We start from the raw sequence: 26,096 nt of genomic DNA, 5'->3' as shown, positions 1-26,096 counted from the left end.
CAGGACAAATGCGCCTGCATATCAATCAAAAAGAAATGTTAGCTGTACAGAATGCATTGACGGCCTTCAAATACCTTATTCTTCCAGGACAACTTTTGAGAAAGACGGACCTAACACCACAGGTATGTGGTACATAAACAAGCAGGGGGGAACTCATTCCTACCCACTCTGCAGATTAGCTATGGCTCTGTGGAACACCGCCTTGAGCAACCAAGTGCACCTGCAAGCACAGTTCCTGCCAGGCAAATAAAATTCACTGGCAGACGACTTAAGCAGAACTATAATGGACCCACATGAGTGGAAACTGGAACCCAACTCATTCAAGCTTCTAATCCACAGGTGGGGGACACCAGAGTTGGACCTCTTTGCTCCCCCCTCAAAACCATCAGTTGAGCACATTTTGCACCAGAACTCCCCACAGCCAAGCATGGAAAGTTGATGCCCTATCCTTTACATGGGGAAAACCTCTCGATCTTTGCCCCTCCTCTCGAAAGTACTACTCAAGATCAAACAGGACAGGCCAAGGACAGTCCTTATTGCACCAGACTGCCCACTTTTCTGCAGTCTGACAACAGTGCCACCCTGGCACCTGCATCAGACTCCCTCTCTGCTGTCCCAGCAGGAGGGCCAGATTTTGCATCCTCAGCTCCAAACCCTGAACCTAACAGCCTGGCTTATTCCCTGAATACATCACCAGCAACCCTTAGCAAACTGTTGCTGGATGTCATCCTTGAGGCCAGGAGAACCTAGTACTAGGAAATCCTATTCAGAAAAGTGGAAAAGACACTTCTTGGAACCAGTCTCAGGGAAAGGACACAGCCATGGCCACCTTACCTCGAATCCTAGATTATCTAGCAGAGCTGCTGCACAAAGGCCTATCCTTATCAATTAAGATTCATACCTCTGCCATTTCAGCTCATTACAATACTGAGCCACCCCTCTTCTCTCACCCCTCTGGTCAAACAGTTCCTGAGAGGAGCTAATTTAAGACCCTGAGGAGAGCTCCCACTCCTGCCTGGGACCTTAGCTTTTTATTAGCGAAGCTCACACTTTCCCCTTTTGAGCCTGCTGCTACAGCAGAGTTAACATTTCTCTCTTGGAAAACAGCCTTACTTCTAGCAATCACTTCTGCAAGAAGTGTGTCTGAGTTACAGGCCGTTATGGCTGTGGAACCCTTCATTATCTTCCATGCTGACAGGGTTTCCCTTAGGATTAATTCATCTTCCATGCGGACAGGGTTTCCCTTAGGACTAACCCATCATTTATGCCCAAGGTGGTATTCAGTGTGGCTTTAAACTAATCAATCCATTTACCAACCTTTTTCCTTAATCCTCAGAATAAAGGGGAAAGGATCCTGCACTCCTTGGATGTGCACAGACAGCTTAAGTTCTACCTTGACACGACTAAACCTTTCAGAAAATCTGACCAGCTGCTAGTCAGCTTTGCTACAGGGGCAGAGGGAAAGGCCATTTCAAAGCAAACCATCTCCAAATGAATAGCACACTGCATCCATTTCTGCTACAAACACCATGGAAAACCTACCCCACAGGGGATCAGTACGCATTCCACCAGGGCTCCCTCAACCTCTACAGAATTTCTCAGGGGAGTCCCTACCAGGGACATCCTGGAAGCTGCAAACTGGAGTTCAGTACACACTTCACCAAGCATTACCACTTGCCTATCTTTTCTAAATGCAGAGCTGGATTTGCTACAGCAGTCTTACAAGGCCTGCTAGCCAGCCCTAATACTTCTTTACTGCCTCCACCCTTCCTCAGCTTTGGGAATCAACCCAAATATGATTGCAACAGTGAAACACTAAGAACATAGTACAGTTGTGTACACTTACCATAAATGTAGATGTTTGACTGTATTCACTGTTGCAGTCCTGGTTACCCTCCCCCCAACCCCCTGATTATTCTATACTTTCTACCTATCCTCTTTTTTGGCCATATATGGCAATGGCATTTACTTTTTACTGGAGATGTTCCACACCATGTAATTGCTCCCTATTTTGGGGGCTCATGATATCTGGGGCAAGAAAAACTGATGTAATGGTGTCTGCTGCATGTCTTACACCCCTGACGACCTGACTTCATTTAAGAGGCGACAGTATCAGACGCAGAAATCCCAAGACTCTGGTATTCCTGCCCAACTGAGAGCTACCTGCAGGCAGATAACCCAAATGTGATGACTGCAACAAGTGAATACACTCTAACATCTACATTTATGGTAAGTGTACACAACTGTACTTTTTGAGGCTGTTGCTTTGGTGTAGATTGTCAGACAGCCGAAGTGATCACTTACCAGAGTTCCATAGGGTGAGATTTTGTTTAGAGATGATGATATGATTCAGTCTGGGGTTGATCTGGTGGTGTGGCTTTGTTATAACTGTTGTGGTTCTACATTGAGTCTACTTGTGCAGTAGATTCACATAGGTTAAACTTCTGCTTTTGGACTGGCAGCAAGACAGATTGAGGATCTTGTACTTGTATGTCTTGTAGCACAAGAAAGTTGCATTTCTAAATGTGCATTGAGATGTTCAAAGTGTGGTTCCACATGCCTGAGCAAGTGGTATCTCATGTAGGTTTAATAGATGATCTGACATTTTAACAAAAAAAAAAAAAAAGTTTAATACATTGTCTAGTGTCCCGACCAGTTTAAGAACATCACCTCATATCTCTCATGGAAACAGACCGTGTTTAGTGGGAATAACCTGGTTAATAAAGTAAGTAGTGGCAAGACTGGAAGTCTTTGGTTACCCCGTAAACTTTATCCTTGTCTTGAAGGTTTTTTGTGAAAGTGGAGTACACTTTATATATTGGTACATTACTCGTGTATGGCTCAGGAGTTTTGCAGGCCCAACTGTTGATTTTTTTTAAATAAAGAACATGAAAAGTTTATTTCTGACTTTTTATTTTATCTGAGAATTTTGTGAAGGTAATATAGTGCTTCATAATGATGTGTGATCCTTTTACTTTTTGCAGAGAAAAAGATCAAGCCAAAAGAAGGTAGAAATGGGTACCTCAAACCAGAATGATGTTGATATGAGCTGGATTCCACAGGAGACTCTTAATCAAATCAGTAAGTTGCATATATCTCTCTGACTAAATTCAGTGAACATTGAAACTGAACAAAAGCTTTCTTTATATAGCCTTTAAAAATAAGATTACTGCACTTTGCACTTTTGAACAGCATTGAGGCTGAGAATTTTGGTTTTTGAGAAACCAGCAAGAATTTGAAAGCAATTTCCTATGGTCTTTAATGTTGCTGTTTGTCATAGAGAGAGACTGTAAAATGCTCACACTTGTTTAGAAATGCTAGTCAGAGCCTGCTGAAATTCAGGCTGTATGACCACATAAACAACCCTTGGAAAGTAACCCAAATTACATGAAAATCATCTGGAAAGAATTAAGTATCCATTGCACTGATATCCTTCCTCGAAGGAGGGATATAGCACAGTCATCATGGCTTCAGTTTCCATACTTGCAGAAATGTGGTGGGTGAACCACTGTGAATATCCCAGGGATGGTATACGAGTGTGTGAAGAACTTGGGTAGTTGCAATTTGTTTGTGGTTTCCTTATTGTAATAAAATTAATGACTGACATAAGACCAAGGTGATCATACATTTGAAGATGCCCCTACCCTTTTCAAACTTTAGTAGGTAAAGCCTGATGGCAGACTCTGATTAGGAGAATACCTCTGATGTTCTTTTTGTTTATGGACAGCAGGTCATAGACGTCCATGAACATTTGCTTGGCAAAAGGATCAAGGAAGTGGCTTTCCTGCTTTTTCCCCTCCGAGTTCATTTCAGATTGCAAAGTTTTAGGGGAACTATCGATAAACTCATTCTCATCTCACACGTACAGAAAAACATAGTGGCTGAAGTGTGTGGTTTTGTGCAATTATTTCTCTTTGGAAGTCCAGTAAACTATGCTAGTCCTAACCAAGAATTGTCCCTCTGTTGTGGTCTTGTCAACTGACTGACGCTCAAATCTTCGTGTCTGATATGCACGTCATGATCTTTCCAGATTTAGCTTGATTCTCAGGGATTATTGAAGGTGGTAGGACACCTTGTAGTCAGCAGACCTGTACCTCTAGATGAAAACTTTTTGCCATCTTTGAGGAGCGACATTCTGGCACTCTGTACTTTTCCAGCTGGTCAGCTTGAAAACGACTCTTATCAAACTCTGACACCTTTTTGAAAGTACAAGTGTTACCTTTGTCTCCCATCATAACCTTAAGAAGGGCAATATTGTAACCCAACAACACTTGATCCTATGTATATACCAGATGACTTAGAGTTTATCAGGCCAAGCTGTTTAGTAGACTGTCAGTAAGGTGTTTGTGACCAGCCATCACCTTCTCGCCTATAATGGGAGAAGGCTGTTAACAGACCCCTACTGCAAGACCTCCACCAGGGGTCTATATTACATAATCGAAAGTTGAATTCAGCAAATGGCATTTACATTGAAAATGCCATTCAGCGAATTTAGTCTTGTGGGGGCTGCACCCCCCCCCACACACACACACACACACACAGACGCACCCTAATTATATATACCAACTCAGAGATGTGAGGAAAGGGCAAATTTTCCGATCTTCACTGTGCTGCAATCTCACTAACAGTTTGCTGAATGGCATTTTCGAAGTAAATGCCGTTCGCTGAATTCAACTTTCGATTATGTAATATAGACCCCCCCTACCACCAGTGGGGGTAGGTCAGAGTTGCAGCACATGTTTTAGGGACACAAGGAGTACAGTGAAACCAGTCCATGTTCAGTAGCTGGAATCCTATGTATACAGAAAAACTTGCTCAGTATGTGCTCAGAGTCCTGGCCAACAGGAAGTGGTGATATGGTTAGGAGATTTTTTTTCTGTATTTTCCTTTCTTAGATGATTGATGCCTTGCTGCCACTTCCCCCCCTCTTGTTTTCTGGGGCTGCAGGCTTGGGAGAACAGAGTTGCCCAGTAGACTGAATGGGAGTCCTCATGGATGTGGGAAAGAATGAGTCTTAAAGCAGCGCAGAACCAGATCAAACTTCTTTACAGTGCTGTACCTCCATCATCCTTTGAAGATGACCTCCTCTGGTGAGATCATAACTCCATGATTGGTAGACTAGCCTGCCTGCTGTATCAAACAGTGATTCCTTAGCACTGAAACATCTTTTGGAAAATCTTCTTTCTGATGGTCATTACCTCTTCTTCCAGGATCTCAAAGCTTCAGGCACTTTTGTAGGTGAGACACATTCACAGCTCCTCTTCTGTCGTAATTGTCTGGCATTGCCCTACAGGAGGCCATTTTGTAGTCAAAACCTAGCACATCCTCTTGAGCTGAAACCCTCTTCTCGGTTATTGATCTAGGCACCCTCTGCAGTCATTTGCCTGTTCCTGTTTTGTGGTTACCAAGGGAGATGACAGATCTCGTGTCAATCCCTGATGTTCATCGTGCATACAGCTGCAGTAATCACATATGGGTTCTCTGCCGTCAGGCGGGTCCTCTGTCGGCCGAATTCAAAGTCCTGGTCCGGTGTCGGTTGTTGTCGCCTTCTTCCCTGACGTCAGTGCGACAGGGGTATATAAGTCACAGCCGAAGCCATATTCTTCAGTCTTTTTTGCCGCGCGGTGCCCGAAGCAGAAGCAGTTCACAAGTGCCGGTCGGCCAGCTCCTGAATTTACGAAAAATTGGAAACCGAAGTCTTCTTTAAAGCTAAGTACCCCGTTGGGGAAATTTTTCTTGCCTCAGACCGATGTCAGACAAAGTTAACAATTGTATTTCTTGTGGGAAGCAAATACCGCATAAGGATTTCCATTCCCTCTGCATACCTTGTTTAGGCCCAGACCACGACGTCTCGGGCTGTCGCTTTTGTGCGACTTTCAATAAGCGCACTATTAAGTGTCGGGCGGAGTTCGCCCAACATTATTTTGGTACAGCCTTTGATGAAAAAATGTCGTCTGATACTCAGACTACCGTTTTGTCCAAAAAACGCAAGGACAAAGACCGACACGCGAGGTCCACGGTCTCCACCGACACCACGCCAAAACCGGCTACACGTGGTCCGGTTCTCAGTGAGACGCCTATGCAGTCCCTGACTACCGACGACACTTCCTTGGCGGTGTCTTCTGTACCCGAGACCGCAGGTACCTCGGTCCTTACTCAGACTACAACCACCGAAACCACTGTTAGTGTTGAACCTCCTAATGGGGACAGGTCCACTTCCTCCCAGGGTGTATTTAGGCCCTCTTCTTCCTTTTCCATTAAGGCCTTTACTAAGACCAAATCAGCCATGCATCCCAAGAGGCCTGTTGCACAGGGCCCATCTCCCGGCCCCATGCCTAAAAACAGATGCTTAAAATGGCTGAGGATTTAATTACCCTTATCAGGGGCTCCCAGCCCCCTCCAGAAAAGAGACCCAGAGTGGAGGAAGATTCCCCCTCTTCTGAACAGGGCTCCATTATCTCAGAACATTCTGATGTAGAGGAACAATCGTACTCCCCTTATGAAGATTCTGATGCAGACAGTCAATTCCTTCTGTATCTCCCCCAGAGGATTTTTCCTTTGGGGAAACTTTGCACACCTTGAGGGAGCACTTCCATTGGGAAGGCCAAGACTTTTCTGATTCCAAGAAGAGACTTAGGGAATTTCTTTTGTTACCTCAGCACAGACCTCTGGCTATACCTCCTGTCCTGGACATTCTTGATGATGTCTACTCGGAGGCTTGTCTTAATCCGGATTCCCTGCCTCCTGCCCCAGTCAAACCTGATAGGTACTACAGAGTTCCTAATTCCCACCATTTTCTGTTCAAAAGCCATAATGCTGACCCTGAAACCATTTCCCAAGGCCCCAAGGGAATGAAGGTCTCTACTGCTAAGAATCCACTACCTTCCGAAAGAGAATCTAGATCCTTAGAAAGGTGGGGAAAAAGGTATACACCTCGGCCACCCTAGCCATGAGAGCCTTAAATTGTCAGTTCCATATGCTTAAATATCAGCAGTTTCTGTTATCACAATTAAGAAACAAAATGTCTCCGCCTGAACAACCAGATTTAAAGGAATTGCAGGATATGATGCATAGTGCAGAACAAGTGGGTAAACACACCTTACAATGTGGCTATGATGCCTTAGAGGCCTCAAGTAGAGCTGCTGTTACAGGATCTGTTATTCGTAGACATGCCTGGCTTAGGGAACAAAGCTTGCCTGATCATGTTAAAGCTAAACTGCTAGATGCTCCTTTACAAAAGGATGTGTTGTTTGGTACTAATGCTGAGGAGATACTACGAAAAATGGAAGAAAAAGCTAAATCTATGCAAACTGTCAAGGCCTTTCTACAAGTACAGCCACCACGTTTTAGCAGAAATTGGCCTTCTAAAAACTGGTCCTTTCCAGCCACGGACAAGCCCCAAAGAGGTAGATACAGGCGCACAAGGGGCAGAGGACAATCTCAAGGATCATATAGAGGCAGACAATGGCAATCTCCAGCACCAAGAGGTGGCGAAGACAGTGCACAACAATACAGAAAGCAAACCCAATGACTTTCTCCTTTTTCTGCCCAGCAATTCCCAGCTGGCAGCTCCCCTAGGAGGAAAGCTGGCACTATTTACAAGAAACTGGCATATGATCACAACAGACAAATGGATCCTGGACATTATAAACCGAGGCTACAGATTTCATTTTCACACTCTTCCAAAAATGAGAGGCATGCCAAACCTGCCACACAATCAAAGGGCAGAGGCGCAAATACAAATTTCAAAACTCATGGAAATGAAAGCTATTCAAGAGGTTCCTACTCACGAACAAGGTCAGGGTTTTTATTCCAGACTTTTTCTGGTACCAAGAAAAGGAAACGACTGGAGACCCATTTTGGACTTATCCATCCTAAATACATTTCTACTCGTACCAAAATTCAAGATGCTCACATTACAGCAGCTTCTTCCCATGCTGGGCAAGGAGTTTTGGCTGGTAACATTGGACCTCAGAGGCATACCTGCATGTCCCAATCAGACAAAGCTGCAGAAGATACCTCAGATTTCTTGCAGGTTCAATCCACTATCAACTCTCTGCATTGCCCTTTGGCTTATCTACTGTGCCCAGAGTATTCACGAAATGCCTGGCATCAGTACTTGCATACTGCAGACTTCAAGGGATACAAATTTACCCTTATTTGGACGACTGCCTGATCCAAGCGGACAGCAAACACACACTTCTGGAAAATCTGGCTTATGCAACACGGTTACTGAACTCTCTGGGATACACAATCAACAAAGAGAAATCCAGGCTGACACCATCTCAGAACATAACTTTCCTGGGTGCCAGCTTGGACACAAACACCCAGATGGCCTATCTTACGCCAGAAAAACAGGGGCAACTAACTCAGTACTTCAAAACATTAGCAAATTGTACCAGGCTTACTGCAAGGAAAATCCTGCAGGCTCTGGGTTTCATGGCATCTTGCATTCTTTTAATCCCATGTGCAAAGTTGCATATGAGGAAACTTCAGTGGTACCTTAAAAACCTATGGTCTCAACACAGCCACAGCTTGGAAACAATAATACCAATAATTCCCTGTTTGCAAAAGGAATTTCTATGGTGGGCCCAAGCATGCCAAACAAACACAGGCCTTCCATTCTGCAAGTCTCAAGCAAATCAAGTCATCACAACAGATGCCTCAGATTACGCCTGGGGGGCGCACATGACAGACAGGTGCATTCAGGCAAATGGTCACAAAAGGAAAAGCACCTTCACATCAATCAAAAAGAAATGCTAGCAGTGAAAAATGCAATCACAGCTTTCAAGGACCTCCTGTATCCAGGACAATTGCTTATAAGAACAGACAACACCACAGTAATGTGGTACATAAACAAACAAGGAGGAACACATTCATATCCCCTGTGCAGACTAGCCATGACACTTTGGAACTTGGCTTTGGAATGGAAAATCGAACTTCAAGCACAGTACTTGCCAGGTTTGGAAAACACGCTGGCAGACAATCTAAGCAGAAATATGACAGATCCACACGAATGGAAGTTGCATCCACAGGTGTTTACAAAGATAATACAAGCGTGGGGAAGGCCAGACATAGATCTCTTCGCCTCCCACAGGAATCCTCAACTGGAAAAGTTTTGTTCAAGGACCTTTCACCCAAAGGCCTGGGGAGTGGACACCCTTTCATTCAGTTGGACAGGATGGACAGTCTACGCTTTCCCACCTCTGCCTCTTCTACCCAAGGTGCTCTTGAAAGCAAGAGCAGACAGACCGAAGATGATACTGATTGCTCCAGACTGGCCAAGACAGCACTGGTACCCACTCCTGAGGAGCCTAACACATACTCCTCCCTGGCCACTACCTCTAATGCCTCTTCTGCTGACTCAGCACAACTACAAAACTCTTCACAGTCAGCTGAAAACAATCTCGCTGCATGGAAAATTCCTTAACACCACAACGGACCCTACTCACCAAAGAGGTACATGATGTCATTCTGGAGGCCAGGAGGCCATCTACTAGGAAGACGTACTCCACAAAATGGAAATGGTTTTGCTCTTGGAATGAGAAAAAAGGCCAGGACCCTAGAAAACTGAATTTGCCTCCGATATTACAGTATCTAGCTGAGCTGCTGAACAGTGGACTTTCATTTTCTTCCATAAAAATCCATGCCTCAGCCATTTCTGCAGAATTCAATACGGATCCACCTTTATTCTCTCACCCACTTTTAAGGCAATTCCTCAGAGGGGCTAAAAATATAAGACCCCCAAGGAAACAACCAGTGCCAGCCTGGGATCTTAATTACATTCTAGAAAAATTAACATTGCCTCCCTTTGAGCCAGCTGCCTCAACAGGTTTGCAATATTTGTCCTGGAAAACAGCTTTCCTTCTGGCCATTACCTCAGCTCACAGGGTTTCGGAACTACAAGCCCTCATGGCTGTACAGCCCTTTCTCATCTTCCATCAGGACAGGGTCTCCCTTCGAACCAACCCGTCATTTATGCCTAAAGTGGTATCCAGGGTAGCTTTAAATCAAGCCATACACTTACCTACTTTCTACCCCAATCCTCAAAACAAAGGGGAAAAGCTGCTACATTCCTTAGACATCCATAGACAGCTACGTTATTATTTGGACAGAACAAAGCCTTTCAGGAAATCTGAACAACTTTTTGTGTCCTATGCTGTAGGAGCTCAAGGAAAGCCTGTTACCAAACAGACTATTTCAAAATGGATAGGCCACTGCATACGATTCTGTTACTCCTATCATGGGAAACATGTCCCTGTAGGCATCAGATCCCACTCCACCAGGGCCACAGCTACCTCTACAGCCTTCCTCAGAGGAGTTCCTACCAAGGATATTTTGGAGGCAGCCACTTGGAGTTCTGTACATACCTTCACAAGACACTACCACCTGCCTTTATATTCCAAAACTAGAGCAGGCTTTGCTACTGCTGTGTTGCAGGGCATTCTGGCTCATCCCAGTTCCACCTAGTGCCTACCACCCTGTGCGTAGCTTTGGGACTCTTCCCATATGTGATTACTGCAGCTATATGCACGATGAACATAGTACAGTTTTGTACCTCGCCACGAATTAGCTTGAACTTGACCAGATAACAAATCCTATGTAGAGATCGGGAAAAACCACTGCTCGGACAAAAACGGTTGATGCAATTTGTTTTAATCCAAGTAAAGAATCGACAAAAAATGTATCCAGACACTATGTTAACCCCTATTCTTACCTTTGTTAAAAACGAATGGGGTCACAGGTACCCACCATTGTTGGGAAAACCACTTAATTCTAACAAAAAAGACAATTATAACAATACCAACATTTGTGTGATTTTGTTCAGCCCCTACACAAATTTAATAAAAGAAATTTTAGTAAAACATTGGAACATCCTAACTTTATCGGATGAAGTTGGTAAAATAGTGGGGACTAACCCAAAATGTGTTTACAAAACATCTTCAAACAAAAACATCTTGGAGAGTAAAAAGACCACTAAGAATGTGAGGGACAAGTACATTAACAACACCAAAGGAACATCTAAATGTGGTGCTTGCAGCCAATGTAAGAACATTAATGAAGCTAAAGTAATAATGTTGAGCAACATCACCAAAAGTAGACTGTTCAGTTTAGTAGGTAACTGTAACACATCTAGAGTAGTCTATGTTGCTACATGCACAGCATGCAACGCATACTATATCGGGAAGACCGAGAGAAAATTAAAAACTAGAATTTACGAGCACTTATATAAGATTAAGAAACAAGATACTAACAATGCGTTAAGTAAACATGTTTTAGATAGAGGAGAGAAACACAATTTCCTCTTCATTGACCATATTGACCCCAAAGGTTGTGAAGGAAATTGGAAAAATTTTTTGGGGTTATTAGAAAGTAAGTGGCAAATATTATGTGACGCCACTACTTGTCCTGGATTGAACGACCACATTAGCATTAAACCATTTTTATTAATTGACTGATCTTTTATTAACAGACTAGCTGTTAATTTACAGTAGTATTTTTTAGATAGTTCCTAAATACATACTCCAACTAGTTGAGAGTTTTGTAAAACTTTTTAAACAAATATATTTTTAAGTATTATTTTTTTCCATTAGACTGGATTATACACAGAATAAGTTCCTTAGGATAAGTTAGGTTGTATAGCACAGTTAACCCTGTATTATCACCTTATCAGTTAGTAAAGTTGTTTTTATTGTGAAAATTGGACATTTTTGTGTATATACATTTTCTATGGGATTATTTTATCTTGCATTCATGTCTGAATTGTATTTTTGGCGCCAAAACAGTTTTTAAAAAGGAGATCTAAGCGCCTTGATCTTGGTTCTGATGAAATTTGCATTCATGCAGATTAAAGCACTTAACCAGGAAACATTTGGATTACTTCAACATTGTTTTTTGTCGATTCTTTACTTGGATTAAAACAAATTGCATCAACCGTTTTTGTCCGAGCAGTGGTTTTTCCCGATCTCTACATAGGATTTGTTATCTGGTACAGTTTTGTACCTACCATAAATGTAGATGTTCGAGTGCTAATACAGCTGCAGTACAGGTTTCCCTCCCTCCTTCCCCTCTAGGTAAAGGATTAGTGGCTAACTTCTCCTCATACATCCTATTTTGGGTTATCCTCCTGTGGTGTATTTGCTTGCAACTACTCTTTTTTTGATAACATTGCATTGCTTGTATATATTTATACATATAGCTATATAATTTATGTATTGCCTTCCTTTTGGGGGCACCTGACATCTGGGGCAAGAAAGACTGAAGAATATGCCGTCGGCTGTGACTTGTATACCCCTGTCGCACTGACGTCAGGGAAGGAGGCGACAACAACCGACGCCGGACCAGGACTTGGAATTCGGCCGACCGAGGACCCGCCTGATGGCAGAGAACCCATATGTGATTACTGCAGCTGTATTAGCACTCGAACATCTACATTTATGGTAGGTACAAAGCTGTACTTTTGTGAGGCTATGGTTGAAAGGCTGGAAGTCAGGAATACTTTACGAAAATTAGGCCTATGAGGTGGTCATCCTTCTAAGACGAGATGTACATTTAAACAAAGGATGCCGACCCATTAGAGCTCCTTTCCAACTCCTGGGCCATGGGTGATGGGCAAGTCTGTTCACTGTCCTTCCCAGGTCTCCTGCACAGAACTGGTTCAGGTTGACTTGAGGATTTTGTCTCTCTCATTCAAAGCCTGTAGCTTCTTTAGAACCAGTCTTTATTGTTGTGCAGCCCATTCACCAAAAGGAAAAGCAAACCCACTCCCATTAAGAAGCCACATACTTCAGGTTCTGAGGAGGAAGACCTAATTTACTGGTTTTGATATGGACACCAAAAGCTCTTTGTCCCCTACTTCTGCAGCAGAGGAAGTGTTTGGAGACGCCGTAAGCAGAATGAGGTATTAATTTAAATGTGAATCAGAGGTCTTCTCTGTCCAGAAATACTGTTTTTAACCACCTGGGTCTGGAAGTTCATATGGGAGTGGCAGTTCTTCCAGTTTTAAAGGTGTTTCAGGATGCCTGGATGCCTTCCTTGCTGCATCTATGGAACCAAATTCCCAACCTCCTCTTCCCACAAAAAACAGATCAATTTTATAGCATCCAAGAATCTCATAAGTATTGGTATAAAAATGCTACAGCATATGCAATGGGGGTGTGTCTGAATTCAGAAAAGGGGTCAAAATTGATAAAACCCCTAACACACTTTCCTGTCACCAGGAAGGTAGAATGCTAGACTGCTTTGGGAAGAAGGTTTATGCATCAGTAACAACTCTTGATTTTTCAGGGCTTAAATTGACAGCCACTTGATAAAATTATCAGTATGAGCTCCTCACAGACTTGATGACAAAAACAGGGGTGGTGACAAAAATGGGTGGTGTATGAAGCAGCTGAGTCAGGGCAAACAAGTTAATATCATACTTTGGAAAATATGGTACTAAATGTGGCTATGATGCTGTAGTTGCAGCATCCTGTACTGCTTCTATTGGGTTAGTGATTAGAAGATATACCTGACTTGGGATACAGTCCCTGCCAGGAGATGTCAAGGCCCAGATTCTTAATGCCTCCTTAGACAAGAGTGTGGGAAGTACTCCTGAAAGTGGAAAAGGGGGCTGACAGTCCAGTTGGTACAATTATTTCATCCCTATATCCATTATGACAGAAACTACCCTCCCTAACAGAGGTGGCCATATTGATGTCAAGGAGAAAGCAAGTAGGAGAAAGGGGAAAGAGCCATTAGAAAAAGAAGTGTCAAAAAGTCCAAAAATGGAAGCCTAGGGGCTGTGAGTAATCCTCAGCAGGTAAAATGCAGCCATGACTATTCTGTACTCCTCTCCTCCTCTGTGTTCTAGATTATCTTGCCTCATCTCTTAGAGGCCCAGACACCTACCCATCCAAACCTAAGACTACAAGATCAGAGGTGAAGGCATCACCATTTCACCTATCCTTTCCCTCACATCAATGGAAAAGTGTTACAGAGGACAAATGTGTCCTGCAGGAAGTGGAGTACAGGAATACAGGCTACACTAACTTCCAAAACTAAGATTTGCAGGGATTCCACCAGTCACAGAGGAACAAAAGAGCTTGGTGCCACCCTTGGTGGAGAGGTTGTTACTTCAGGGAGTCCAAAGTCCCAGTAAAGGAGACATGCTTACGCTTCTATTCAAGGTTGTTCTTGGTAGCTAGGAAGGATTGCCCTTGGAGGCCTTATAGTAGATTTGCCCAGGTTAAATAAATTAAAAATTACAAAATACAGTGTGTATGTTCTCCCCTTTTTGTTTCTGGAAGCAGTTATGGTCAGTTTATACAGGGAGCCATCCACAATAATGGTTATAGTTTAGAGGGGCCACAAGTGCTTTCATGGGATCAGGTCAGGGAATTTTTCTGCCAGGGTTTTCACAGAATGTGTCTGCACTACTTGATGACTGCCTGTTCCAGGACCAGTCCAAGGAAGTGGTAGAGAGAGAGCACTGCAGTTCATCTTGAAGTGTTTTCAGATACTGGGACTCAAGGTTTGGTATTACTTTGGACCCTCTTGGACTCTTGTTAGAATGCCTTCCTCCCCCAAGGCAAGGTAGAACCCCAGGTGACTTACTTTCTTCTGGTGATAGACTTGTGGAAAATCTGCTGAGAGGACCTGTGTACTCTGCAGTACATGGCAACCACAGTTCTGATGATAGTCCTACAAGACAGCACATGGGGAGCTCTAGTTGTACTTGAGGAGCACCTGGAGTTAACTGCGCAGTCAGTCCTAGAAGGAGATACCACTTCTACCTTGTATCCAAAAGGAACAAGAGTGTTGAGTACAGTTGGTTCAGAGGAATGTTTGTCCACTTCAAGCAGGCCCCAGTCAATTAAACTCTGACCATAGCGTCAGATATTGCCTATGGAGCCCACCCAGGGAAGCATAAGGTCCAGGGTACATTGGATGGCACATGGCACAAAAGGCACATCACTGTATTTAAAAAAAAAGTGTGGTTAAGGCCCTCAGGCCTTTCCAGCTCAAGTTGAAGATTTGAGTCCTACACCTCTTCCTAGATACCACCGCTGTAATGTAGTTCTTAAACAAGGAGGGACCCATTCATACCTCCTGTGCAAACTGGCAGTGATGGCTTGAGCGACTTCCTCATCATCGGCTAAACACCCAAGGGCCTTCTACATTTTTTTTCACAGTGGAACTCACTGGTGGTCATTTCAGTAGATCAGAACCAAATTCTCCATCAGTGGATGCCAGATGGAGACCTATTTCTTGAGATGATCCACAGATGGAGTTTCCATTAATAGACCTCTTTGCTTCTGCAAACAATAGACTGAAAAGAAAAAAAAATTGATGCAGAGCACCACATAGGTGCTTGGACGTTGGCTGCAGTCTCTCTTAGTTGGTCTTTCCTGTTTATGTACAGTTCACTTCCTGTTCCTTTTCTTTCCAAGGTGATCCAGAAAACAAGGGAGAAGAAGCTGAAGATCCTGCTTGCTGCTAATAGCACATTCCTGGCCAGGTGGTATTTGTTCTGCAACCTACTAGAGATGTCAAGGGAGAAACCATTCATATCACATCAACATGTGATCTGCTAATTATGCCCAAATCTATAGGAACTCTTAAACGGCATGGATGACTTGACACTGCTAACATTAAGGTACCTTTTCACAGATGATGCATTTAATATTAGGAGGGAAGTTAAGGAGACATGCAACCAGGAAATATCTAGCTAAATTGAAAAGGTTTTCCCTGTAGTGCCAGAGGAAGAATCGGGGTTCCCTTTCAGCATCAGTATCCTTGATTTGCACATTGCCTGTCAGATTTGTACAGGCCGGCACTGCCATATTCCTCAGTGAAGGTAAGTCTTTAAGCCATTTCAGCATGCATATTTGTTGATCCCTCTACTGGCATCTTTGTTACCAGTCAAACAGTTTAAGTGGTTGTTGTATATGAGGCCTCTGAGAAAGGCTGTTTCTCCTTCATGAGATTTACATTTTCCCGTAGGAAAAACTCTCCGAAACCCCTTTCAAGTTTGCTGCAGTAGCACCTCTCACATTTGTTGTGAAAAGCAACCCAACTTACTGTCATCATGTCAGCAAGGAGAATATCAGTAGTACAAATGCTGGCCTTGCATTGTTATCTCCATACAGAAGCTTCTCAATTGCTCAAGCTGTGCTTCCCCTCCCATGATGGTGCATCCCTTCTGTCCCTCAGATCTTGGTTGCCTCTGTCCGCATCAGATGCAATTTTACACTGCTCTTCTTTCTGTAATAAAAAAATAAGTAAACTTTTCCTTTGGTTATTAAACGCTCTTTAGTTTTTGCATACGTCAAGTTTTACAGCTCGCTCTTTGTTTTAAGTATCCTTGCTTCTGTTTTCAGCAGGGGCCTACCTAAGCCTATGGTTTCTTATTTTCCTCCTCACAGGAAAAAGGAGGACTTTCATTCCTTTCCTCCAGTATCCTTTGTCAGGTTGCTCTTGTTTCCTTCTTTGTGCATATTTAAAACAACATTACATTTGTATTCATTGATGGCAAAAGCTTTCTTCTGAAAGTAGAACAAACATGGGCACAAGATCTCCTTCCAAGAAACACATGAGCAGTGTGTTGTTTTCCTGGGGCTGTAACATCTTCAGGCTTAATGTATAATTTGTAAGTTCTTTGGGCCCTGGTCATCGTAGATGGTAGGAATAGAGGGTTATAAATTGGGTCTCCGATTATAACCACATTATGTGTTTGAGACATGGATGTCAAGAAAGCCACCTCTAAGCAGGGTGGATGTAGTGGACATTAAGTCCTGTATGGCTTGGGTGGTTTCTTTAAGTATTCCTTCTTTGAGGATCTCTGAGCCTGGGCTAAAGAGTGAACTCTTCCAGGCCCTTTGTGTCTTTTAGACGGGTTGTATGGTAGATGTTTTGTTTCACTGCAGTCATTACAATTGGGTTATCTGCCTGCAAGTAGCCCTCAGTCGGCACGAATACCAGAGTCCTTGGGATTTCTGCATCGGATGCTGTCTCCTCTTCCATGACCTCCAAAAAACAAAGGTCTTCTCAGTTGGCCAGGCCCCCACTTTATTGTACAAGATAAAAATGAAAAGACACAAGTAAAATGAAGAGCTTTTCCTTTAGCACTCTGTCTAAACTTCATCAGATACACAACACAATTAAAAGTACTCTTATAAATCATACCAAGTACAATCAATTAAACATGTGACTTTAGCCAATTAACTTTTAAAGCTCTATAACCCTAGGGTAAAGTGCATCCAAACAACTATGTAGTGCTCAGCTATTCATGAATTAAAAGGTGTAATTATATGCTGTAAACCAAATACTCATAACTATACCTATGTATGTATGTGTGTGTGTGTATATATGTGTATATATATATATATATATATATATATATATATATATATGGTTCCACTTGATATTGTTGAATTATCATTTCATCGAATTTCAAAACATCGAGACCAAATCATCGAAAGCTTATAACATCGAATCTCAAATCTTTGAAAAACTGTACAGCAACTAGAAATAACATCCCAGACACTGTTTACTCTGTTTATGCAGGGGGGCAACCCCCCTCCCCCGTAAATTAAATATACCAACTCCAAGGTTGCACTACAGTGGGGTTAGGAAATTACCTTTTTCCCCCACTATAGTGCGACCTTGGAGTTGGTATATTTAATGTATTGGGGGTGTGGGGGGCATGCCCTCCAGCATAAACATAGTAAAAAAAACTGTGGGATGTTATTTCTTGTATAGTTTTCAATGATTTCAGATTCGATGTTGAGTTTTTGACGATTTGGTCTCAATATTTTGAAATTCGATGAAATGATAATTCGACAATATCAAGTGGAACCATATATATATATATATATATATATATATATATATATATATATATATATATATATATAAAGATTTGTGTATGTATTTACATATATATATATATATATAATTATTTATATACTACATTTTATTTGCAGGTTATATATATTACCTGCAAATAAAATGTGTATATATATATATATATATATATATATATATATATATATATATATATAATCTATTTAGGATACTAGTGTATAAAAAACACATTTGAAGGAAGCATAAACTGTTTTATGACCTAAATAACTGTAGTTGTAAAACCTAAGTAATGACCTAGTCCTAAATATTTAATTTTCATCTTTCTAAACTTTTCAGTTTTAGGACACATGCTAAAGAACAAAGCTCGTTCAAGCCTAGTTTTGTGGTATGGCCTCTTCCATGACGTCAGGTTGTTAGGGGTATAAAACAAGCAGCCGACGCCATTACATCAGCTTTTCTTGCCTCGCGGGAGCACGAAGCAGAAGCAGTTCGCAAGTGCCGTTCGGCAGCTTCCTGAAATTTTTGTTTTTCGAGTTTCAAACCTGAAGTCTTCTAAAGCCAAGTACCCCGTTGGAGATCCTTTTTTTCTTGCTCTAACTAATGTCAGAAAAAGTTAACAGTTGTCTTGACTGTGGAAAGCAAATACCTCACAGAGATTTTCATTCTTACTGCGTCACCTGTTTAGACCCAGACCACGACGTTCCTTACTGTTGGTTTTGTGCCTTGTTCAACGCCCGAACTATTTGTCCTTGGGCTGTCTTTGTCACTAAATTCTTTCGCTTTTTTGTTTTCCGTATTGTGAAATGGCCATCCGTCTAGCAATCTTCCGAAAAAACTTAAGGATAAAGACAGAGACAGACCGCATAAGTCCAAAACTGCCAACGACACTTCCGTTAAGCTAGTCGCCAGTCCGCCGGTACTCAGTGAGGCGCATTCGCAGCCCGATACTCACTTCTGCACATTCACAGGCCTCTATTGAGACCCATTCGGAGTCCGGTATACAGCCAGATGCTTCTTCGACTATGGAACCTGCGGATGTCTCTACCTTGGATGGGTCCGGAGCCGCTGTACAGGCAACGGCTTCTGAGGTTGTATTCAGACCTTCCGATGTTCGTATTAAACAGACTACTTAATTTTTGACTAAAACTACTGAATTTCTCCGGCCCAGAGTTCGCACTACTCCTTGGAAACTGACGACCAAAGGGCATTCTCAAGCTCCCATGCCTCAGAAACAAACGCTTAGACTGGCTGAAGACCTTATTACTTTAATTAGGGGAAGCCTGCCTTCCCCCCTCTAAAAGACAAAGAATTGATTTTCCTTCTGATTCTACAGACCATGAGTCCGATGACTCTGATCCCTCTGATTACCAGGACATACCCTTATGCACCTATGAAGATTCAGATGCAGAGGATTCCATTCCCTCTGCCTCCCCTCCAGAGGACTTTTATTTCGGTGAAACCTTGCATACCCTAAGAGAATTTCAGCTGGGAATTCCAGGACTACCCTTAGTCCAAAAAGAGACTCAGGGAATTTTTAGACTTGCCTTAGCACAGACCTCTAGCTATACTCCCTGTCCTGGATATTGTAGATGATGCCTTCATGAACTCAAGTCTTATCCCTCATACTTTGCCTCCAGCTCCTAGAAAGCCTGACTGGTACTACAGAGTACCTGACGCTCACAAATTTCTCTTTAAAAATCCTACTGCGGATCAGGAGACCATTTCCCAGGGACCTAAAGGTATTAAGGCTACTACAGCAAAAAACCCTACCCCTTCGGACAGGGATTCTAGGGCTTTAGACAGATGGGGTAAGAAGGTATATACCTCTGCAACTCTTGCCATCAGGGCTGTAAATTGTCAGTTTCACATGAAGTACCAGCAGCATATTATGGAACTAATTAAACAAAAAATGTTGTTGATTCCTGATTGTGCAGAAAATAAAGATTTAGAAGAGTTAATGCATTCTGCAAACCAAGTTGGTAAACATACTTTGCAGTGTGGTTTTGATGCCTTAGAAGCATCTTGCAGTACTGCTGTCACTGGATCTGTTCTGAGAAGGCATGCTTGGCTGAAGGAACAAATCTTGCCAGACCATGTGAAAGCAAAATTACTAGATGCTCCATTAAACCAAGAATGTTCGTTTGACACAAAAGCAGAAGTTCTTAAAGATGGAGGAAAAAGCTAAATCTATGAAAACTGTTAGATTTCATACGGGTACAGCCACCTAGATTCAGTAGGCATTGACCTTCAAAAAAAACTGGTCCTTTCCAGTCCCTCCCAGGCCTTCTCAGTCCAAACCCAGGGGCAGCAGACCACAAAGACTACAGTCTCAGGGTACCCACAGATCTAAACAATGGAGTGTTCCCACCTCTAAAACAGGGAGTGGTAAGCCACCCTCCTATGGAAAAAGTTAACAATGACTTGACCTCTATCCTTCCCAGCCATGCCCAAGTACTTGCACCCCTAGGAGGAAAACTCACCCTGCATGCAAAAAACTTGGAGTACATTACCCAGGACCGATGGGTCTTAAACATCGTATCCCAGGGATACATATTCTACTTCCACTCACTGCCAACCCAAGCGGATTGCCAGACCTTCCTCCAAACGAGTGGGCAGAGGCCCAAAAGCAAGAACTTTCTCTTCTCAGTATCAGGGCTATTCAACCTGTTCCAACAGAGCAAAGAGGGACAGGGTTTCTACTCCTGACTGTTTCTGGTGCCCAGAAAAGAGAACCCTTGGGGCCCTATTCTGGATCTGTCAATTCTCAACACCTTCCTGGTGGTACCAAAGTTCAAAATGCTTACACTCAACAGCTGCTTCCTATGCTAGCCAAGGACTCCTGACTGGTCACCCTAGACTTAAAAGAAGCTCATCTGCACATCCCCATTAGGGAATCTTGCAGGAAATTTCTACGTTTCTAAATTTCATGGCAGGCTCTATGCGCTACCAGTTCTTTGCACTTCCCTTTGGCTTATCTACTGTGTCCAGGGTATTCACAAAGTGACTGGCTCCAGTCATTTCAAACTACAGGCAGAGAAACATTCAAATGTACCCATACGATTGCCTGATTCAGGCGGACAGTCAGGAATTGCTACTTCAGCACCTGACATTTGTAAAGAGACTCCTAACTTCTCTGGGGTGTACCATCAACGAGAAGAAATCACATCTGGTACCCAGCCAAAAAAATTGTATTCCTTGGAGCAAGCTTGAGCACAACTTCTCAAATGGCATTCCTCACTCCAGAAAAGCAGGTTTATTTGACAAATTACTTCAAACTGCTGGCCACCCAAACCCAGCTATCTGCAAGAAAAATACTGCAGGCCTTAGGGTTCATGGCGTCATGCATTCTCCTAATTCCATATGCAAGACTGCATATGAGGAAACTTCAGTGGTACTTAAGTCGCTGGTGTCAACATTCTCAGGACCTGGAAACAGTGATTCCTGTCATTCCTTGCCTAAGGACAGAGTTCCTTTAGCAGGCAGAGGCCTGCAACCACAACAAGGGACTCATTTTCATTCAACCTCCCGCTGCCCAAACCCTGACAACAGACGCATCAGACTATGCATGGGGGTCTCACATGGCAGGCAGTTGCATTCAAGGCAAATGGAGCCCAGGACAAATGCGCCTGCATATCAGTCAAAAAGAAATGTTAGCTGTACAGAATGCTCTTACAGCCTTCAAATACCTTATTCTTCCAGGGCAACTCTTGATAGAGAGAACACCACAGTCATGTGGTACATAAACAAGCAGGGGGGAACTCATTCCTACCCACTCTGCAGGTTAGCCATGGCTCTGTGGAACACAGCCTTGAGCAACCAAGTACACCTGCAAGCTCAGTTCTTGCCAGGCAAACCAAATTCACTGACAGACTACTTGAGTAGAAATCTAATGGACCCACGCGAGTGGAAACTGGAACCCAACTGATTCAAGCTTCTAATCCACAGGTGGGGGACACCAGATGAGAGGACCTCTTTTCTTCCCCCCAAAACCATCATTTGAGCAAATGTTGCACCAAAACTCCCCACAGCAAAGCATGAAAAATGGATGCCCTATCCTTTACATGGGAAAACCTCTATATCTATGCCTTTCCCACTTTGCCCCTCCTCTCGAAAGTACTACTCAAGATCAAACAGGACAGGCCAAGGACAATCCTTATTGCACCAGACTGGCCACGCCAGCACTGGTACCCACTTTTCCGCAGTCTGACAACAGTACCACCCTGGCACCTGCATCAGACCCCCTCTCTGCTGTCACAGCAGGAGGGCCAGATTTTGCATCCTCAGTTGCAAACCCTGAATCTAGCAGCCTGGTTTATTCCCTGACTACATCACCAGCTACCCTCAGCAGACAGATGCTGGATGTCATCCTTGAGGCCAAGAACTAGGAAATCCTATTCAGAAAAGTGGAAAAGATACTGTTCTTGGAGCCAGTCTCTAGGAAAGGGCACAGCCTTACCTCAAATCCTAGATTATCTAGCAGAGCTGCTCCACAAAGGCCTATCCTTCTCGTCAATTAAGATTCATGCCTCTGCCATCTCAGCTCATACAATACCAAGCCCACCCCTCTTCTCTCACCCTCTGGTCAAACGGTTCCTGGGAGTAGTTAACAATTTAAGACCACAGAGGAGAGCTCCCACTCCTGCCTGGGACCTTAACTTTGTACTACAGAAGCTCACCCCCTTTTGAGCCTGCTGCTACAGCAGAGTTAAAATTCCTCTCTTGGAAAACAGCCTTACTTCTAGCCATTGCTTCAGCAAGAAGATTGTCTGAGTTACAGGCCCGTATGGCTTTGGAACCCTTCATTATCTTCCATGCGGACAGGGTTTCTGTCAGGACTAAACCCAACTTTTATGCCCAAGGTGGTATCCAGTGTGGCTTTAAACCAATCCATCGATTTACCAACCTTTTTTCCTAATCCAAAGAATAAAGGGGAAAGGAGCCTGCACTCCTTGGACATGCACAGACAGCTTAGGTTATACCTTGACAGGACTAAACCTTTCAGAAATCTGACCAGCTGCTAGTCAGCTTTGCTACAGGGGCAGAGGGCAAGGCCATTTCAAAGCAAACCATCTCCAAGTGGGTAGCACACTGCAGCCATTTCTACTACAAGCACCATGGAAAACCTACCCTACAGGGGATCAGAACCCATTCCACTAGGGCTACCTCAACCTCTACAGCATTTCTCAGGGGAGTCCCTACCAGGGACATCCTGGAAGCTGCAAACTGAAGTTCACTAAACACCTTTACCAGGCATTACCACTTACCTATCTTTTCTAAATCCAGAGCTGGATTTGCTACAGCAGTCTTACAAGGCCTGCTAGCCAACCCTAATACTTCTTGACTGCCCCCACCCTTCCTCAGCTTTGGGAATCGACACAATTGCAGTGACTGCAACAGTGAAACATGAAGAACATAGTACAGTTGTGTACACTTACCATAAATGAAGATGTTCGAGTGTATTCACTGTTGCAGTCCTGGTTACCTTCCCTCCAGCCCCCAGACTTTTCTATACTTTGCACCTATCCTCCTCTTTGGCCATATCTTATGGCAGTGGTATTTACGTTTTACTAGAGGTGTTCCACACCATGTAATTGCTTCCTATTCTGGGGGCTCCTGACATCTGGGGCAAGAAAAACCGATGTAATGGCGTCTGCTGCATGTTTTATACCCCCTGACATCGTGGAAGAGGCAACAGCATCTGATGCAGAAATCCCAAGACTGGTATTCGGGCAGACTGAGGGCAATCTGCAGGGAGATAACCCAATTGTGATGACTGCAGCAGTGAATACACTAACATCTACATTTATGGCAAGTACACAACTGTACTTTTTGTGTAATAAGGAAGTGCAGCTACTATAGCCAAGGTCTTTGCAGAATGGCACACTTGAAGCCACTCTTTTTGAGGATCAGCTTATTTATTTTATTTGATTAGGTTTGTCATCTCCCTTGCTACATTCCAAGCTCTGTTTTGGGATGGCCTTGGGAAAAGGGTAGCTTTCCTGTCTCACCCTGTCTGGAGGAGTTGACCTTTGTGGAACACCAAAATTGTAACTAAATTTCTTTCATTTTTTCCCCCAAAGTCTTGTGGTCCATTTTCTATTAACACCAGACATTTCCATCCCAGTATTATATTTGAGACAAGCTGAGACTCTACTGCTTTCCCTTTTCCAGCAGGAGGGATGGAGATGTGTAACCTTCCCAATTCCAAAAATAGGACTACTGTTTTCATCTGGCTTTTAGCCTTAACATCCTTCTTTTGAGAGTTATTGGGGGTTCCCTTCCCTTTTCCTGCTTGGGACTTGAGTGAAAGTTATATCCTGGGATGTTTATGCAGCTTAAAATCTGTGGTTTTCACTGTGGTTCTTTTCATTACTCTGTCTTATCGTGGTGGCTAGTACAGTCTAGTGTCTTCGCAGGTGATGGTCGGTATATTGTAAATATGGAGGGAGCAGAAAGTGTGTGTTTGCAGTCCTTGAGTTGTGATGATTAATTATTGATCATACCTGGACATTCATGGGGTGAGCTTACCCCCAGGGACTCCTTGATGTTATCCTATAAGGAATATAATGTTGTCACTGATGCCTTTTTCTGGCTCCTGCTCAATTACTTTGTAGATATGAAGCTATATAAACTTGATCTTCATTTGAAGGAGTTTCAGGATGTCATGGTTTGGCAGGCTTGGTGCTACCACAGGTCAAGACCTGAATTCAGAGCACTGCAGCTGGGTCTTGAGTCAGGCTGATGATTGGGGCCTCCTACAGGAAAAGTCTCCAGTGCTGCTTCTGAAACTCTACTGTTTGAGATGTACTTTCTCAACCCCGTACTGTGGATTATGTGAGAATTCACTCTCTCTGTTCTACATAGTGCTGAGTCTTGCATGTGGGCAGGGTTATTACTATGGTCTTTGAAGTTCTCTCCACCCTCTGTTCCTCCACATAAGTGCCAGTGCCCATGCATGTATGCTTTTTTTTGTGGCCTTTCCTTATGCCAGTCTTTGAATTTGATTACTTGGATTTGTAGCAGATTTGAGCTGAGTTTTTTTTTTCTCAGTCTTTGTGTCCTTGTTTGGTGATTGTTTGCTTGTTGGGGGGGGGTTTAACCTAGGTTACCTTTTGTTTTTCTAGATGAGTAGACCCTCCCCAGAGGTGGTCTGCTTTTGACAATTTGGAACTGAGTGCAGGACTTCTGGCAGTTTTGGCTATGGTGGGTGACATCTGATTTGAAGGTGTTCCCTGATGTTCTTCATGTTTCACTGTTGCAGTCATTACATTTGGGTAATCTGCTGGCAGGTTGCCCTCAGTCGGCCTGATTAACAAAGTGTTGGGTCATGCGTCGGTTGCTGTCCCTTCTTCCATGACGTCAGGTCGTCAGGGGTATAAAACATGCAGCCGACGCCATTATATCAGTCTTTCTTGCCGCGCGGTGCCCGAAGCAGAAGCAGTTCGCAAGTACCGGTCAGCCAACTCTTGAAATTTTCGTTTTCGAGTTTCAGATCCGAAGTCTTCAACTAAAAAGCTAAACTTTTTCTTGCTCCTTACCGATGTCAGTAAAAGTTAATAATTTCATTACTTGTGGAAAGCAAATACCTCATAAGGATTTTCATTTGTACTGTATTCCTTGCCTAGGCCCTGACCATAACATATCTTGCTGTCTGCTTTGTGGTTTATTTAATCAACGCACTATCAAATCATCTGTACATTTTTGCTTCTAAATGTTTTAGCTCACGCTTTAATTATCCAGAAATGTCATCGGTTAGCAATCCGACTACCGGAATACCTAAAAAACACAAAGAAAGACAGGCAATTTAAGTCCAAAACTGCCGACGACGCTTCTAAGCCAGTCGCCAGTTCGCTGGTACTCAGTGAGGCGCTTTCGCAGCCCCTGATACCCGCTACTTCTGATTCGTAGGCCCCTACTGAGACCCATTCGGAGTCCGGTATGCCGCGAGATGCTTCAATTATGGAACCCGTGGATGTCTCTACCTTGGATGGGTCGGGAGCCGCTGTGCAGGCACCAGCTTCTGAGAGTGTTTTCAGGCCTACAGATTTGTATATTAGACTGACGCCATCTTCAAAATTTAAGGCCAAAGTCTCGCCCTATGCCTAAAAAACAGACGCCTAGGCCACATGTGCAGGCCCCTATGCCTAAAAACAAATGATCAAAATTGCTGAAGATTTAATTACTCTGATCAGGGGTAGCCAACCCCCCCCCCCCCTTCTAAGAGGCCTAGGCAAGACATTGATTATGAA

At 43.4% G+C, this 26,096-nt stretch overlaps 1 protein-coding gene across 2 annotated transcripts in view; it reads left to right on the top strand.

The window, feature by feature from the left end:
* SSR1 (signal sequence receptor subunit 1) overlaps window positions 1-26,096 on the top strand; it is a 557,116-nt gene that overhangs the window by 411,390 nt on the left and 119,630 nt on the right. For both annotated transcript variants that reach the window (XM_044064904.1, XM_044064905.1), the window contains exon 7: window positions 2,985-3,081. In XM_044064904.1, the coding sequence (XP_043920839.1) occupies window positions 2,985-3,081 (97 nt within the window). The remainder of the gene's footprint in view (window positions 1-2,984; window positions 3,082-26,096) is intronic.

Source organism: Protopterus annectens, chromosome 3.part0 (genome assembly GCF_019279795.1).
Source record: "Protopterus annectens isolate FY-2018-M chromosome 3.part0, PAN1.0, whole genome shotgun sequence".
Classification (NCBI taxonomy): Eukaryota; Metazoa; Chordata; order Ceratodontiformes; family Protopteridae; genus Protopterus; species Protopterus annectens.
This window is presented reverse-complemented; position numbering and strand designations above follow the sequence as displayed.